Here is a 17,880-nt window from a genome sequence, read left to right as displayed (position 1 = left end):
AATAAGACGCAAATAAGAACCTCAATTGTGTAGTGAATTTAATAATAATAATAATAATTTTTATTTAGGTAAGGTACATACATAAAGAGATTTTACAAAGTTTGTTGGCTTTATAGATAGAGCTAGTACATACAATGCAATTTATGCATTTTGTTTTGATTAAAAGCTTAGGTAGTACAATGTACTACTTCTACTACTAATACCATATTATATATGAGGGGCTACTAAATAAAATTAAAGCACAAGCATGTTCACCTAATATCATTAGCTGACAGGTGAAATAATATGAAAGTCGGAAACTATTTGATTCTCTCTTAGAATTTCTACTAATCCTTTCTTTCGTCGAGACCAATATATGTCAGTGACCCCTCAGATAAATTTAATTTGCAGAAATCAAATTATTCAGACCGTTTCAAAGAAAACGAGTTAGATATACTTTTATATTTTACCTGAATTTACCCGAGTCTGCAGTTTAATGCTGATAAATGTAAAGTTCTGAGGCTAGGTAATGATGATAGAGTTACAAGATACGACGAGCTTGAACATAAGAACAAGGGCAACTGCAGAAGGCCTATTGGCCCATACGAGAGCCATTTATATTTAATGGCCTGTCAAAGGTCCCCCCATTTATTTTGATGATTTTTTTCACGCTAGATCTTAAAATTCAACAGTGTTTTGACATTTACGGCTTCGGCGGGTAGGTAGTTCCATGGGTTTATAACCCTGTGGGTTAAAAAGCAGCTCCTATTTTCAGACCTACATTGAGGTTTGTTAAGCTTGAAACCGTTGTTCCTTGTTTGTGTTGCATCTGACATCTTGAAAAAGTTGTCTGGTTCAACATCCTCCAAATTATTCAGTGTTTTAAACGTTTCGGTGAAATCCGCTCTGTCATGCGTGGTTTGCAGTGTGGTTATACCATCTTGTATATAAATAAATAAGTAAATAAGGTTAGCTCTGTGGCCCTTAACCATTCTTGGTATGAGAGTTGACTTAGTTCTGGGATATTTATATCGGCCGGTGTTGAACTTTCTTCGGTGAAACTATATCTTGAAATAAAAAATAAAAAAATAAAATAAAATAAAATGTTTATTTAGGTAAGGTACATACATACAATAAATTTTTACAAAGAATGGTTGACTTATAGGTAGAGCTAGTACATGCAATGCCTAAAGCCACTATTACGCAAAGCGTTTCGGGCATGATAAACTTAAATGACAAGCTTAATACTAATTGAGCATAATGAGTAGAATGAAAACAAGAAATGAAAACATAGATGAAAAAGCCGCACAAATACAATTATGTCGACAAACAGCGCTCTTTAAAAAAACAGACATTGGTTGACAATAGAAGGGTAAGGTAGGTTACAGGGAATTTATTAGGTATAGCTTCGTTTTTAACTTAAACTGGTTGAGAGAGGTACAGTCTTTAACATGGTTGGGAAGGTCATTCCACATTCTGGGCCCCTTGATTTGTAGAGCATTTCTAGTTTGATTAAGTCGTACTCTAGGAATATCAAAACTGTATTTATTTCTGGTGTGGTGCTCATGGGTTCTGTTACATCCTTCTATGAAGCCTTTGAGATCAGGATTGGCATTATAGTTTAGCGTTTTATATATGTATAATACACATGAGAGAATGTGCAGTGACTTAATGTCTAACATATTCAGAGATTTGAGTAGGGGTACCGAGGGGGTATCTTATGATAATGAGGTTTCAATGCTTGGAGTCAATAATCAAAGTGAGGCTTCACCACTGTAGCGAGTAAGCCTTATACTTGCTCCATTATCTCATCATCTTAATGGCATAACTAATTAGCACTAACTACACACGCTATAATCCTATCCCTATTTACAGGTAACGGTTTCTGCCCTCCTATCTTATTGTGAGGTGTAGTCACCGTATATAAGCAAGCGATTTGGGATATAGCAAACCACCATTTGGTCCGGGAGACATCTCCCGTCACGCAGGGTGCAGTTGCGCCTCCACAGATCTCCAGTATCAGCTCTTGATACTGGTAATGGCTCAAAAGGGCCACCACTTACGGGCTATTCATGCCCGTGCCACCTTTTGGGTGGCTTAATCTTCATCAATCAATCAATCGAATAGTAAACGGCCACACTTGGTCCGGGAGACATCTCCCGTCACGCAGGGTGCAGTTGCGCCTCCACAGATCTCCAGTATCATCTTTTGATACTGGTAATGGCTCGAAAGGGCCACCACTTACGGGCTATTCATGCCCGTGCCACCTCTTGGGTGGCTTAATCTTCATCAATCAATCAATCGAATAGCAAACCTCGGGAGACATCTCCCGTCACGCAGGGTGCAGTCGCACCTCCACAGATCTCCAGTATCAGCTCTTAATACTGGTAATGGCTCAAAAGGGCCACCACTTACAGGCTATTCATACTCGTGCCACTTCTTGGGTGGCTTAATCTTTATCATCAATCAATCAATCGAATAGCAAAGCAGTACAATTTCAAGTCAACAATGTAGCACTCGACGTGTACAGTTCTAATCGACCCAAGATGCTACAGCCTCGACACAGAGCAGACAGCAGACTACGACCTCATCGAGCTACAACGCTCTCCCACATAGAGCTCCGCGACTCCGGCCACACTCAGCTCTCTGCTCTGCTTCAAGCCCCGTCTCAACGTCTACGACACTGCTGTATCTAGGACTACTAAATAAATATGAAACTAACTAAACACTGTATCTAATGTACCCAACAACGTAACATAACCGTACGTTACAGCGCTTTCCCCCCTGAGAGTTCTCTTCCCTTCCCTTCTCTGATACGAGAGCGCTTTGTTAACAAACAAAGTAATACAAACAGTGCGCTAAGCATTGTTAATGGAAGCGCTAATAATTATATGATGAAGTGTTATGTATTTATTCAGACGAGAACAGCAGCGAACACAAACCAGCGCATATACGAACAAATTGGTTTGGAAGTACAAATTTCTCGGTGAACGAAGTTGTTTCTAGCCCGGTATCCGAAATTACAGTAGACGACTTGTTTAGTTTAGTTCATTTATTATGCACCCCATACCCATCTTGTGGGCGGTAGTGAAAAGGGTTACAGAGGCACATAATGGACTCAGGGACTAAACCCCACAATTCATTTAGCTAAGCAAGTTACAATCTTGATGAGCTAGTTACAAAATTCAGACGACTTGACCAGTCCCCCTCGAGGCCGACCATAGTGTGTTCGAAGCTCGAGTGAGCGAGGCGACGAGGGGCTCCCCACCACGATCACACCATCACTCTCCCCTCCACCTCTACACCACCGGTGTCCCCTCTACACTACCGGTGTTAATGATGGCAGCTTTCCGTCACACTCCCTTGACCTTCGTCAGGTAATGAAAGGCGGCGGGGAGGTGTGGTTTCAAACTGCTTGATGTCTTTGAGATTCGTTGTATGGTGTCCGCGGTGTCTTGGCGATACAATTGGGTTTTATATTCGTTTGGGGGAAACTTTGTGGTATTGGTGTAGAAAGGACTTCCCCAAGGGAGCTTTCATTTAAGATATGTTTTCCTTGAAATGTATTTACATTATCGTCTACATCTGTCTTTATTCTGAAAAAAAAACCTTTGACGTTACTTTGCATATATGTACATTAATTATAAAATTGATTGGCTTGTGTGCAGGCCTTCACACTCCCTGAGCGAGCCATCAAGTTGTAGCGAGTAGATTATCCAATAATATACTCGCTCCAAATGCATTGTTAATATTCCTGTCAACCTTTGGAGATGAATGAGGTGAGGCGTTGCCCGGGCAATACGGTGAGGAGTTGCCCGGGCATATAAGCAGCAGGATAGCAAAAATTAACCAGAGTCTACTTTCAAGTGTGGTCTAGAGCAGACACTTGCGAGATACTGTACCAACGCTCAGTGCGCTCAACTCACACCAACGTATCACCTGTGTACTTCTGTATATTCGACCAAATATATATATAGTATCTTAGTGTCTGTGTTTACTTGTCACCATACTTTACGTAACAATAGAACCGTTACATTGGTGACCCCAGAGAGTTTCGACGATACCCAGCCACGATGGACTACAACATGGACTCTCATTGGACCTCCACTGCTGCTGCTTGCTGTGGACCGCAGCCACCTGTCATGGAACGTTGCCAACACCCTTGCCATAGCTATGATTTTCATCGCGATCATCTCTGCATTTTCATCTACTACGGCTTGCTGCTCCACGATCACTACTCACTCATCTGGCAGCTTCATCAGTAACTACATAATGTGTGATCTACAGCCTGTCCTGCCGACTCTCCGTCGCTGCCAGGGCACTGCTTGTTCTACAGGGGCGCCCACGAAAGCTGCTCTTTCGTCAGATTCATCTACACGTTCACTGCATTCTGATACTCTGCCGACTCAAGCACTTTGCGCAGTACAGGACTTACAGCTTGCGTTTCCGACTCTTCGTCGCCTCCAGGACAATTCAGCTCTAGCAGTGATTACCTCGTTGTCCTAACTACGTGCCTACATTACCTCCTAATGTCCTGGTGCCCGAGCCCATCCGCCCCGGATCTAAAATGCTCCACCAGCGACCCAAGGACGCAACAATTATGCACATTCTTCTCTCCTGCTACACCGAGCTTGTCCACACACTGCCTACATCTTTTAGTACCAGACTACAATTTCCACAGTCAACAATGTAGTACTCGGCGTGTACAGTCCTAATCAACCCAAGACGCTACAGCTTCGACACAGAGCAGACAGCAGACTACGACCGCATCGAGCCGCCACGCTCTCGCTCCCCGAGTTTAGACACTCACAATTCTCAATCGAGCCGCCACGCTCTCGCTCCCCGAGTTTAGACACTCACAATTCTCAATCGAGCCGCCACGCTCTCCCACATAGAGCTCAACGACTCCGGCCTCACTCAGCTCTCTGCTCTGCTCCAGTCTTCGTCTCAACGTCTGCAACACTGCTAAATCCAGAGACACATCCGCCGACTACGCAGTTCACTTTTTCGACCACAGTTACCAGCAGCACCGCCACCTACGACAACGGACTGTAGCGAGTAGATTATCCAATAATATACTCGCTCCAAATGCATTGTTAATATTCCTGTCAACCTTTGGAGATGAATGAGGTGAGGCGTTGCCCGGGCAATACGGTGAGGAGTTGCCCGGGCATATAAGCAGCAGGATAGCAAAAATTAACCAGAGTCTACTTTCAAGTGTGGTCTAGAGCAGACACTTGCGAGATACTGTACCAACGCTCAGTGCGCTCAACTCACACGTATCACCTGTGTACTTCTGTATATTCGACCAAATATATATATAGTATCTTAGTGTCTGTGTTTACTTGTCACCATACTTTACGTAACAATAGAACCGTTACAAAGTAACTATAAAAAGGCATATATCTTCACTTTCACTTCAGTTATATTTATACCAAAGTATTAACATGCAGCTTATATATCTTTCTGATGACATAAAAAACTTCGTTTTTTACAATATATAGATTCAATTAACATTGATTTTCAAAAGGTCATAGTTCCCATCGAAAGGGAGAGCGTCGGCCAAGAAGCCTTGTTTAAAATATGAATATTTTTCCTCTCTAATAAGGTATAATCTCTGTGATGCATTAACACAAACTATTTTATATCTGCCTTTCTGATAACATATATAAATATAATCTTTATTTGTGAATATTTGTTAATTAAGCAATATATCAGAGAGCGTGTAGGGTTCGGTGTTCTATGAACGAAAAGGACTGGAGTAGTTTAAATAGCGAACGCATACCAACGAATAACGCTAGTATCTATATAACAAATTTATTGTCATGTGGAATTGATTTAACTTCCAGACACTTTTTTTTAATAAATATTAAATATTTTGTGGCTGTTTATGAAAAATATTATTATAAATACACATTCTACTTGTTAATATTACCAATTAAATTTGCGACAATTTGAGCCATGAAATACGACGACTGGATCACTGTGTACAGGAGGCTGATATGGCAACAAACACTCTCCAGGCGACCATATATCTTGGATAAGTCGCTCCACACAATTGTCGCTTGGACCGTCGACTTCCTATGGCGTCACCTCTCACATATTTACGTCTCATTTCGTTATGAAATTAGATTATTTCAGAGTAAAAATAGGTTTGATCATGTTCTACGTGTAGCACCAACATTATAGTAAGTAAATATACCATATTTCTTCATTACTTACGTAATGCTAGGACGATTTGGGTAGTTTTGGCCAGATTTGGGCCGACTTGGGTAATTCTATGGACCCTGTATACCTAAACATGTTTAAAAATACATTGTTTGAGAGGAGTTTTGTAGAAACTGGTAAGAGTAATTATAATATAATGTTTCCATGATTCAGTGCTTACCTCTTGTGAAAATTGCTTAGAGTTGTTTAGTCAGAGTTGATTTGTTTTTTGTATTGAGGCTGGTATTTTCTAAATTGATTCCATGTACAGTATGTCTAACCATCCTGTGAGATGGGAGTATTAGATAAACTTATAGCTAGTTTTTTATCTACACTGTGTAATATTCCATATAGAATAGGGTAGCAGCACATTGCTGTGTATACCTAATCTTCTTAATAAAAAAAATCAATAATAAAGATTTTAAATTATAGTTTGTATTATTACAAATACAGTACTGTATTATCCTTATTAAATCATGTTGACCATGGATCATTAAGATGTCATGTTGATATGTAATACAAGTCTTATTTTTTTTGAACTGCTAATCCATGCTAATCATTCATTAAATTGTGCATTATGTCTCAATTTTTCACTTCCTTGGATATACTGTACAGTACAAAAAGATAGGATAAAAATAAACCAGTAATATTTCTTTCATTATATTTTTCATTTAAATAACTGCATCAATATTTTTACAGCTGACAGGATTTGTTTTCCCATACAGGTGCATTATTTGTTAACAAAAATTTGGTTTATTGTTACACACAATGGTGCTACATAGCCTTCCCAGCTTGGTGCCTTCTTTTAATACTTACTGATTAAAAAATAAATAATAAATACATTTTATTCAAGAAAAGTACATACAGTTGATTTACAAACATAATGTTGGATTTATAGGCAGAGCTAGTACATACAATACCATATTGCCACTAATACTCATAGTATTTCGGGCAAGGTGTGGGGGAAAAAAACACAGACTAAAACTTAATAGTAATCTGGATTAGGTATAAATTGTGTTGAAAGAAGGAATAAAAAATACAAAAAGGGGGTTAACATAGCATAAATCAGCAATTGCACATGTTGGTGAACAGCGTTGTTTAAAAAATAGCAAGACATGGGTTGACATTTAGAAGGTAAGTTAGGTTACATGGAGTTAATTAGGCAGTACTTGGTTTAACTCTTAAACTGGTTGAGAGGTACAGCCTTTGACATGATTCGGGAGGTCATTCCACATTCTGGGTCCCTTGATTTGTAGAGCACTTCTAGTTTGGTTACACACAGCCAAATTGAGTAACAGGAAGGTCTTGGACACAAATTTGTTCCATGCTAAATGTAGAGGAATCAGCTGAGTATTCCTCAAATAAAATAAGTTGCCTCAGCTTATAAGGTAAATAAAATAAGCATTTCTCAAATAAGTAGCTGCCTCGCCTCACTGCCTTACTGCTACATAGCCTTCCCGGCATGGTGCCTTCTTTTGATAATTACTTGTTCCACACCCAAATTGTATAACAGGAAGAGGTCTTGGACCCCTACTTCCCTCTCTCTTTTTTAATAATCTATATAGTCATAATTATAGCTTTAAGTATTCAATGAATAAAGTTTGTGACATTTTTACCCTTTTCCTTACCTAACATCATTTGTGCAGCATATTTTTATTTTATGTCTCACCCAGATTTAATTTCAAAATAAAACCAAACTAAATAAATTAGAAATGGGTATGTATAGCTAAGGTACACCCTTACTACTAGGTGAACAGGGGCATTTGGTGATAGTAAATGATCCCATCAGGCAGGGCTCATCACCTTCTCTCATATTTCATGTTCACCAGTGTTTATTTACTTAATAACTACTGGTATAATATCTTGCTATTATAAAACTAATTCTACTATCAAACACATATTTACTTCAAGTTTCAAGCAGAGAATGCATATATAACTAACACGAAGGACTCCTCTCCACTAGATTCACCAGCTATAATATTTTGGTCATGTTCCAATATCATAAATCGATCCCAGTGTTATGTAGTAGAGAAAAAATGACTTATATCCAGTTTACGTAAAGCTACGAGTGGTCGAAACCACACTTAAATCCCGGAATGAACTTACGAAGGTTTTTCCACTTAGGGTAGTTAATTGAATACGGACGTAGCCGCCACTAAGGCGCTAAGACGGAAAACGCTCTTAGCTAAGAGGAAAAACCTTCGTAAGTACCTTCCTGAATCCGGCCCCAGGCTGTGAGGACATTAATCCTTGGGACCAATACAAGATAACCTTCCCACAAACTGCTTCCACCCAGTCTTGCCCTTTACCATATCTTATGAGTTAACACTTTGTCCATACACTTTGCACCATATCCACCTACTACCTTTCCAGCCTACCTCTATATTAATTTGAAGATTATAAAACAACATGATACACTTGCTGCAAACACTTTATTGCTTGCTAGTCACATGCACCCCTAACAAAAATATAGCCTTTATACAGTCAGAAAATATCATTGTGGTCCAGAGAATAATAATAAATGGGTTTGATTATCTACAATGAATTTACTGAATCATTAAGCATAAATGATTAAAAAAAAGTGCACCTGTACATTACAAATATAATCTAGATTAAAAAATGCACAATGAAGTCATATTAGCTTTACACAATTGAACATACATAAAAATATGAGTTAGCAAAAATGACAACCAAATACACTACACAAATGATCACACAGGCTATTATATGTATTTTCAGACTATCCTTCTGTACAAGCCAAACAATCCTGGCAATGTCTTACGAAATTTATTGTGGCATTCCTTTTAATATATTGACATATCTGTTGGTCTGATGTAAAATCAAGCAACTGATACTTTAAATTAGGTAATTAGAGTCCTCTGATGTAACCTATCAGAACCATACTTAAGAATACAGAGAATAGGCAAAACAATATTTTATGTACTTTTACAAACTTATTTCTGGCTTGGTTTTTTCAAATAAAAGCTAGTAATATAATTGCCATTATAAATCACAATGTTTTGAGACAACAAAAGACCATTGTTTCTTCAATGAAAGATGTACCAGACTATTGAATAAGTTGATGCAGAAAAGCTTGAGACAGTACAGAAATAATTTTGGGGGGTTAGTGAGATATTATTTTAACAATATTATATCCTTATTTTTGCTACTAACAATTTTGTTTTTGTGCATCATCTTTATTTTATAATGTGTAGCATTTCAAATTTTCTTTTGAATATGTATTTGTTACTGATACAATATATTGAAGGCCCAGTAAGAATACTCAAATATTTTGAGGTTTGCTACATGTTGATTTAGTGTAGCCTGGCTCAGAATAATGTGAAAAAAGATCATAATTATTTTAAAGATCCATAAATGAAATTAAATAAATGTTGATAAACCAAAACATTTTGTTGTTGTATTACAAGTGTGTGAACGAAATTGTAGCCACAATTATGGACGAGTCAAATGCACTGGTCCTAAAGTATAATTCAATACTTTGACAGCAAGTATGCAACCCGTCCTCTTAATAGAACGACACATTTTGATATACTGTATACTTTACCAAAGTCCAAAAATCGACATGCTAAAAAAATGGTAGCAGCTTGCGAAATTGACATTCTGTCCTGTTTTCTGTTTTATGGCCTCTGGAAGGTTAGGAAAGGGAACTTTAAATATGACAGTTTCTTGATGTTGGGAAACCTTAGGAGGACGGGCTGAAGTATGAGGCATTTTGACACATGTCGCCATTACCTTAAAGTTTTAAACCACCAAATAATTGAGTAAAACATTAATACACTGTATCATTAAATAAAATTAAATAATGTTCTACTTTTCACTTATTGAATGTTACCAAAAATCACATCACTAATTAAGTGATAACAGTGGCACCATTCAAAATATTTTCTACCAGGCCAAATTAAATTTTTTCATTACGGTTCTGCAAAGCAGTATTTTATTTTATGAGGTTAACATTTTATGAGCCTTTGCACTGGGATAAACAGTCATTGAGTGGAGTTAGGTAATTATTTGAGATTTATTATACACTCTAATTTCAATAAAGAAGGAATTAAATTGTTAGAATAACTCAAATTTATATTAAAAATGTCAAAAGCAAGCATGTCATGTATTTTATATACTGTATGCAACAGAAAATATTTATAATTAAGAGAGTTAATTTTGTATCTTGATAAACTACACAAGAAAAATTCTGAATACACACGGAAAATTTAAGATACGTGTACATATCTATATTCACAAGCTTAATAATATGACACAAATTGGCAAAATATATCTACAAATATATACTCAAATGCTTACTGTACTGCATTAATAGAATATTGCATTACAGTATCTCTACCTGACTTCCATCTGCAAAGTTCTAAACAAGGCTATATTCTAGTGTAACAAAATGGATACTTACATCCTGCTTGTACCATATTTGAGTATTGCATAAAAAGAATGACTTGCTTCAACATGCATGCACAAGACAATAGATACTAAGGAAACAGTGGAAAATATACCCTGAAAATTGTGAAACGGTTAATGGAAGAGAAATTAAGAACTGCAGTACATAAGAAAGTAGAAATATTAAAGCTCATATATATATATTGACTGCATTGTAGTTGTCGCCAATACATTGTGTATTCTTCTTTACTATGAAAGAGTCACAATAACATGGCTGAAGATATGATGACCAAACCACACATCAGCAGATGAAGAAACAACGGCGTTTCGGTTGGTCCTGGACCGTTATCAAGTCAAAACGTCGTCGTTCTTCTTTCCTATTTTGAACAGAGCACTACGCCAACTAAGAGGTCCTATAAGGTGTGCATTTTTAATTTTCATTTACTCTATCTAATTCAAATTTCCACAAGTGAATTAATTTTTGTATTATGTACGATATTTTGCAAAATGGAATTCAAAGAACATTTTTAATACTGCAGCAATTATCATTGCAGATTAATGGTATCTTTCTAATGACTATCTTGCCATGTGTATATTTGTTATAAATTAATTTATGGTAACAAATCTTCACTGTTGTGCACCTAGTCCTACAGTGAATTAAATCGAATTTATATTCAAAATTTTGTAAGATACAAGTTTTATGTTGGCCAATCCTAAAATCTAAATTTACATCCAGTACAAAAGTTTTGTAAATATTTTAAATGATTTCCCAGGAAACAGAAAACCTGTAGTTAGGCTTATGAAGGTCCCCCTTGGCCAACTACTGACCTTTCCCCAAGATGTAACACATGCCATCTAACTCCAGGGTACCTATTTACTGCTAGGTGAACAGTAAAGTTGTCATGAGACAACTGAGAACAATTGTTAAGGCCAACTGTCTCCATCCTGCCTGGGCAATGAACCAGGAATCCTTGGTTGTGAGCTAACAATGTAGACTGCTGCACAATACAAGATATATTCCTTTTCATCACAATACACAGAATAGAGCAAAAGCCATTGAAATTAATAAAGACCACAGAAAATCAAATGGGAAATACAATACAAATAAGCATACCTACAGAACACAAGGCCAGGAAGGTGCATTACTGGCACTATAATCTTTGTGACTGTTTCCTAGTCATGTGGACATACATGTAAGTGTACATTAATTCTGGATTTCCTACATGCTGTACATAACGTATTTGGCACATACTACACTCAAATAATTTACGGTTCAATAAACATTTCTTCATAGTAGGCACTGTTTATTAGCTACATAAGTACTGTAACTACTTAGATATACACCTCAGTGTATATGTGTATCATCCTATGATTTTTTTCATACTTTTGTTTTCTTTGAATACAAAGAATAAAAGTATTATTTATGCCTTAACAATAAATTTGGTAAGACTATGAACCCAGTGTTAGTGTTCAACAATGCATTAATTCACATACTTTAAAAGTTTCACATCTTTTGGTATGAAGCTTACTATGTCATTGATTATATTTACAATGAATACTGCATAACATCTGTACAAAGTGTTGATTAGAGTACAGTACATTTATACTGTATGTATTTATAAGTAGTTCTGATATCAGCTTATGATAAACAATTTTAGAGCCAGTCATTTACACAATACAGGAGCCAAGTCAACAGTTCATCAAGGACATCACAAGTTTCCTAACCACTCACCAATCATTCTAAACAGACAACTCTTATGACATTTATTCCATAGTATGTTTACAGTATATTTGAAAAAAACAATATCACATTGCTAACTTCAACTTATAATTTTGCATTTTAGTTTAAAAATTACAAAATCAATATGAAAAATATTCTATTTAATAAATAAAGAAATTTTGTAAACCAGAAATTACAATTTTGTTCTGTAATTACAGTTTATTTATATACACATGCCATATTTCTTGGTGTATAATGTGGACGTTTCATTTTGTTAATGCATCTTTAATTTATACTTGTGCATTATATACAAAAAATGGTTGAGAATTATTTGCCAGACACTGGACAGAAATTTAAAGATTATGATAATATATACACAAATAAATTTTTTTTTACTTTGTGAAATTTGGGTTATACAAGTAGTGAAAATTAATAAAGTAAAATATATTATCACACTTAAATAGGTGCACAGTACAGGTTCTGTAAGTTTATTCCACATTGTCATGTGTGATCTGTGATGCTATTTATTTATATACGTACTAACAACTCAAATTTTATGAAATTTAAGCACTAAATACAGTATAATGTGCAGTAGCATAATAGCATTATACACAGAGAGGAATGGGAAGGGAGGGGGGGGGGAATGTCCTAGGTTCTGTATATCTCATGATGCAAGGGTTTTATATGAAATATTGCACAAGTAAAATAACAAATACCAATCCCCCATTCTTTCGCCCTGTTCCCCTTCTTTCCATACTGTCAAACCCTTTCAATCTGCACTGTAAATTTATCATTAACAGAATTATGTTGAATACAGCATGCGTGTGTGTGTGTGTGTTTATTCTAGAAATACAGTACAGTATATGAATGACAAAAATCCACAAGAATTAAACAAGGCTTCTTGAAATTAAATCCTTACTATCACAGTTTTATTAAAGTAATGAGAATAGTGTCTTAAGCTGCTAAAACAAACACTTTCCCTTAATTCCTCTCAAATAATAAAACGATTGTCAACTAAATACATGTGGTGCAGTGCATTTTGTCACCACAGTACTGTGCAATGCTGGATTAGTCGGCTACCATATCTAAATGGAGGCATTCTACACTGCTTGAAAGAAAACACTGTTGAGGCCTGTATACTACTTCAATTGTTTAACCTAATTAACATTATATAGCCTAACCAAACCTAACCTAAAGGGGGGGGGGGGAACATTAGCCACATGAATGAAAGAAAAGTAGGTTATCTGTGATAAAAAGCACGCTGTTAAGATAACGGGTTGGTTTTATAATCAATATCTACAGTATATTTCTAATCACAATATATGATTATAAATGATTAGATAATCATTATTATATTTGTAATAATTATTATTTATAGTCAGTTTTTCTCCAAGTAGTACGGGTGATGTTGGATCTCTCATCATCCTTACACAGAAGGTAGTACTGAGCTGCTCAATTCTTTCTCATATAGTTGGGAGTTTTAATGATTAAGATTATGGAATCATTTATAACCATTATCTTTAATTATACCAATAATATTACAATATATATATATATATAATCATTACTTTTACCGATTATAATTATAATGTAATCAATATCTAGAATAATTATGTACAAGCAGTCTCCAACTGATGAACAAGATGCATTCCAAAAATGCATTTGTAAATTGATGTTCTCAACTCTAAACCATGTATCCCATAGGTGCAAAGCTACAAACAGGGAATGTGCTCTTTGGACCAACAAAAAAATGTAACATCTAAACCCCCCAAAGTTTACAGATAAATAACACAAGAAACATTGCTCTTTACTTTGAATGATGGAATTGTCCTCCTTGTCTGATATAATGTTTTTAAAAGAGCAAAGAGGTAGTACTGGAGCCGGTCGGCCGAGCGGACAGCACGCTGGACTTGTGATCCTGTGGTCCCGGGTTCAATCCCGGGCGCCGGCGAGAAACAATGGGGCAGAGTTTCTTTCACCCTATGCCCCTGTTACCTAGCAGTAAAATAGGTACCTGGGTATTAGTCAGCTGTCACGGGCTGCTTCCTGGAGGGTGGAGGCCTGGTTGAGGACCGGGCCGCGGGGACACTAAAGCCCCGAAATCATCTCAAGATAACCTCAAGATAACTACATGGTACAATTACTAGAGGAGGAGGAGGCAGTAAAAGATGGCGATGCATATGCACTGATGAACCCCCAACATACTTCATCTTGTCAGCCTTTATTGAGGCACTTTTCCGTGATAAATAGTTGAAGTATTACATCATGTGCACTGTTCATTACGTGGGGACAGAATCAATTTGTATAGCAGGACATGGTGCCCTCCCCCCCCAAAAAGGGAAGGGGGGGGGGAGAGGGGATTCTGAGGCAGTTTGTAAAATTAGGGAGCCTGTGTACATGACTATCTTTAATAATTATTTTCTTTTAAATATAAACATTAAGTATCAACATTATTTATAATCAATATTGATGACTATCTGTAATATAATCATAGCTACAATAATTCTATATAATAATAATCTGCATCATTAGTGAAAATATATATATATATATATATATATATATATATAAACCTTATGACATGTATGATTACATATAACCATAGATAAAGATTACTGTATAAACATAGGTAAGGATTATATTTAACTTTGGATAATCATTATCTATGATTATATATATTATCTATTCACAGTTCGGTTATCTACACATTACTATACAGAATTTATCTATCAGCAAAATGGATACCTATAATGGAATGACTTCTTCCAGTGATGGCCAAACCGTACACCAGAAGATGAAGAAACGATGACGTTTCGATCTGTCCTGGACTATTATCAAGTTGTGTGTGTGTAATGGGGGAGAGGAAGGCACTAGATAAACCTTCCTAAGAAATGTGACTTGACGAGCATAAACCCCCCTTTTCTTGTTCTTACCCTCCCTTATTATTACCTGTTCCACTCTTCCTTCATCCCATTATTACACTCACCCCTTTTGTACCTTTCATCCTATTCTTACCCTTTTTGCCTTACTCTTACTTTTTTCTAGGAATTACCTTCTCTTATTCCCACCTTACACCTTACCTTCTTCTCTTACTTGCTCCTCGCCTCACTCTCCTTATTTATTGCCCGTGCCTTCCTCTCTCCCATTGCGGGCTATTCATGCCCGTGCCACCTCTTGGGTGGTTTAATCTTCATCAATCATTCTCTCTCCTATCACATACAACTTGATATTGGTCCAGGATGAACTGAAACATTGTCGTTTCTTCATTTTTTGGTGTGGGGTTTGGTTATCATATCGTCAGCCACATTATTGTGACTCGTCTTCTCCCAGTGATCAGCGAGTAGTGGTTTATATTATTTTCACGAAAAGTGTTCTATTAAATTTTTTGGGGATGATGTACAGTATTAGCACAGATTATGCTTGGTTTGGTTGAGTTGTCAATTAGGTTAGGCTGTTCTATTTCCAGTGACGTTTAAAACTGGACATCTGGCAGTAATGTAAGCAAAGTCGTGCAGTTTTGGGCTGTCTTTAGGCCACATGTGATACGGTTTATCATAATTATTAAGTTATTCTGTATCTAAATAGAACACTACTCAGATGTAAAAAATAAAGTTACACTTAATTGTCATAACAATAATAAAGTGTTTCTAGTTTTGAGTCAGTGTGTAAAAGTAATCTCAAGATATTCTAAATCCAAGTGGAAGAATTCTCCCAGGGTAAAACAAAAAAAAAGATGTCTCTATTATGGCTGCTTGATTATTGTTAAAAAAGTAAAATGACAAATTAAAGTATTACATGCTGGGTTAAAAGTAACGCAATGTAGTGTATACACATACTGTTGAAAGAAGCTCATTTGGGACCTATAATGTAAATAGTAGCAGTGATGGTAGTGACTACATTTGACTGGCTGACATTTAATCTTTGTGGATTTTGACAGTGCATTATATACCAAGAAATACGGTACCTGTATTATTTGTATTAATCATTTACATTATTTATAAACAAAAAGTTTGATTTTGGTAACACCTCTTTCTCATAACTAGCTTTCAGTATTTACAAAATTATTACAATGTTTCCAGTATTCATTAAGAGTAACATAACTATATATATATATATTTACAAGCATGGAAATACTCAGAAGTCACTTTTTAATTTATACGATCTCTTCCAAATCTCACATAGGCAAACAGTGACATGGAAACGGTAAAATATGGCAAGTGGCATAGACACGTGAGAAATAATTGTCCAGGCCCAGATGCCGTAGAAGTTTAGCTGGGTAGGATGTGCATCAGCACGTGATGTTTCAAAGGTGTTGATGGCCCACATCGCCAAGTTACATACTAGCAGAAAAGTTACCTGAAATCATTGTGAATGAGAAATCCTGTATTACATTTTTACAGGGACCATAGGAAAAATAGTTAGGAAGACATTTATTATGGTAAAAATAGAGCATTGAGTGTAATGAAACAGCCTTCTATAAGGGGCCCCTCGATGGCCCATGAACCTTATGCTCAAGGGCCGACACTAGAGAGATTATAATAAGAGCAAATAAAGATACGTATATCACGATTGCTGGTACTTTGTGACTTTAACTTTAAATCAATAGACTAGGAGGCCTATGAACATGAATGAAGGACTTTTGAACTGGCAGATTTATAACCCCTCATCCTGGAGACATTCAGGATGTCAAATCAAATTGACGGAGACATATCAACACATTAAACAAGCCAGGAGAATAATATTAGGAAATGTTCCTTCAATGCTGGAATTGATATTCACCAATCTACAAGAGAATGAGGAAAATGAAGTGATTGAAAAACTTGATTTCAGGAGAAGACCCTATGGGGAACTTGGTAAGTTCTTTAATGAATTTGCTTGGAAAGACCTGCTGTTGTGGAAGGAAGTAAATGAGATGTATGACAAGCTTTGAGAGAAATATGATGAAGGCACAACAAAATTTATACAAACTAGAAGACAAGATTAGTTCAATAGAGATTGCAAGAGGGCAAGAGAACAAAAGACAAAAAATGCTTCAACGAGCACCGGACTCTAAACTCAATACCATATTCTGGATTTTATGACCAATGGCTCTGTAAAAAAAAGGCACATACAGTACTACCAATCTCAAATTGGATCATTAGAACTGGCGGAATGGTAAATAAGAGGTCCTTAAATCGAGTGATACATAGACTTTCTTGGGCCTGTCATTCTTCTTTCCTGAACCATACACAAGGCCCAAACATCACCTAATCATGCCATCACTGGCATTTATTACTGAAAGGGCTCCTGAAGGTCAACCTCCAACAGCCATCAGACCTGGATTAGTGCCTATCCTAATTCTGAGGAAACTAGGGTCGAGGAGGACCAGTGACACCGCAAAACCATTCCCTAAGCCAGAAGCATTGGGAAACCCAGAATGACCCAGAACCCAAGGGGCAGGGGTTCCTAGGTTTCAAACAAAATTACTATAAAAGGGCTGGAAGGCCACTCCTCCAATTGCCTAGATTCATTCCACCTTCTTTGAAAAGAGGAACGATGAAATGGAAGGAGTTAGAAGCAGGGAAACT

The 17,880-nt window shown here is 36.6% G+C and overlaps 1 protein-coding gene across 1 annotated transcript in view; it reads right to left on the bottom strand.

Moving 5' to 3' along the window:
- Window positions 1–8,599: 8,599 nt before the first annotated feature.
- LOC138350762 (proton channel OtopLc-like) overlaps window positions 8,600–17,880 on the bottom strand; it is a 41,996-nt gene continuing 32,715 nt past the window's right edge. Inside the window, 1 exon segment of the mRNA XM_069302031.1 lies at window positions 8,600–16,669. Coding sequence (XP_069158132.1) covers window positions 16,448–16,669 — 222 coding nt within the window. The 3' untranslated portion in view covers window positions 8,600–16,447.

Source organism: Procambarus clarkii, chromosome 47 (assembly GCF_040958095.1).
Source record: "Procambarus clarkii isolate CNS0578487 chromosome 47, FALCON_Pclarkii_2.0, whole genome shotgun sequence".
NCBI lineage: Eukaryota > Metazoa > Arthropoda > Malacostraca > Decapoda > Cambaridae > Procambarus > Procambarus clarkii.
Note: the sequence above shows the minus strand (reverse complement) of the source record. Positions and strands in the feature narration are given on the sequence as shown.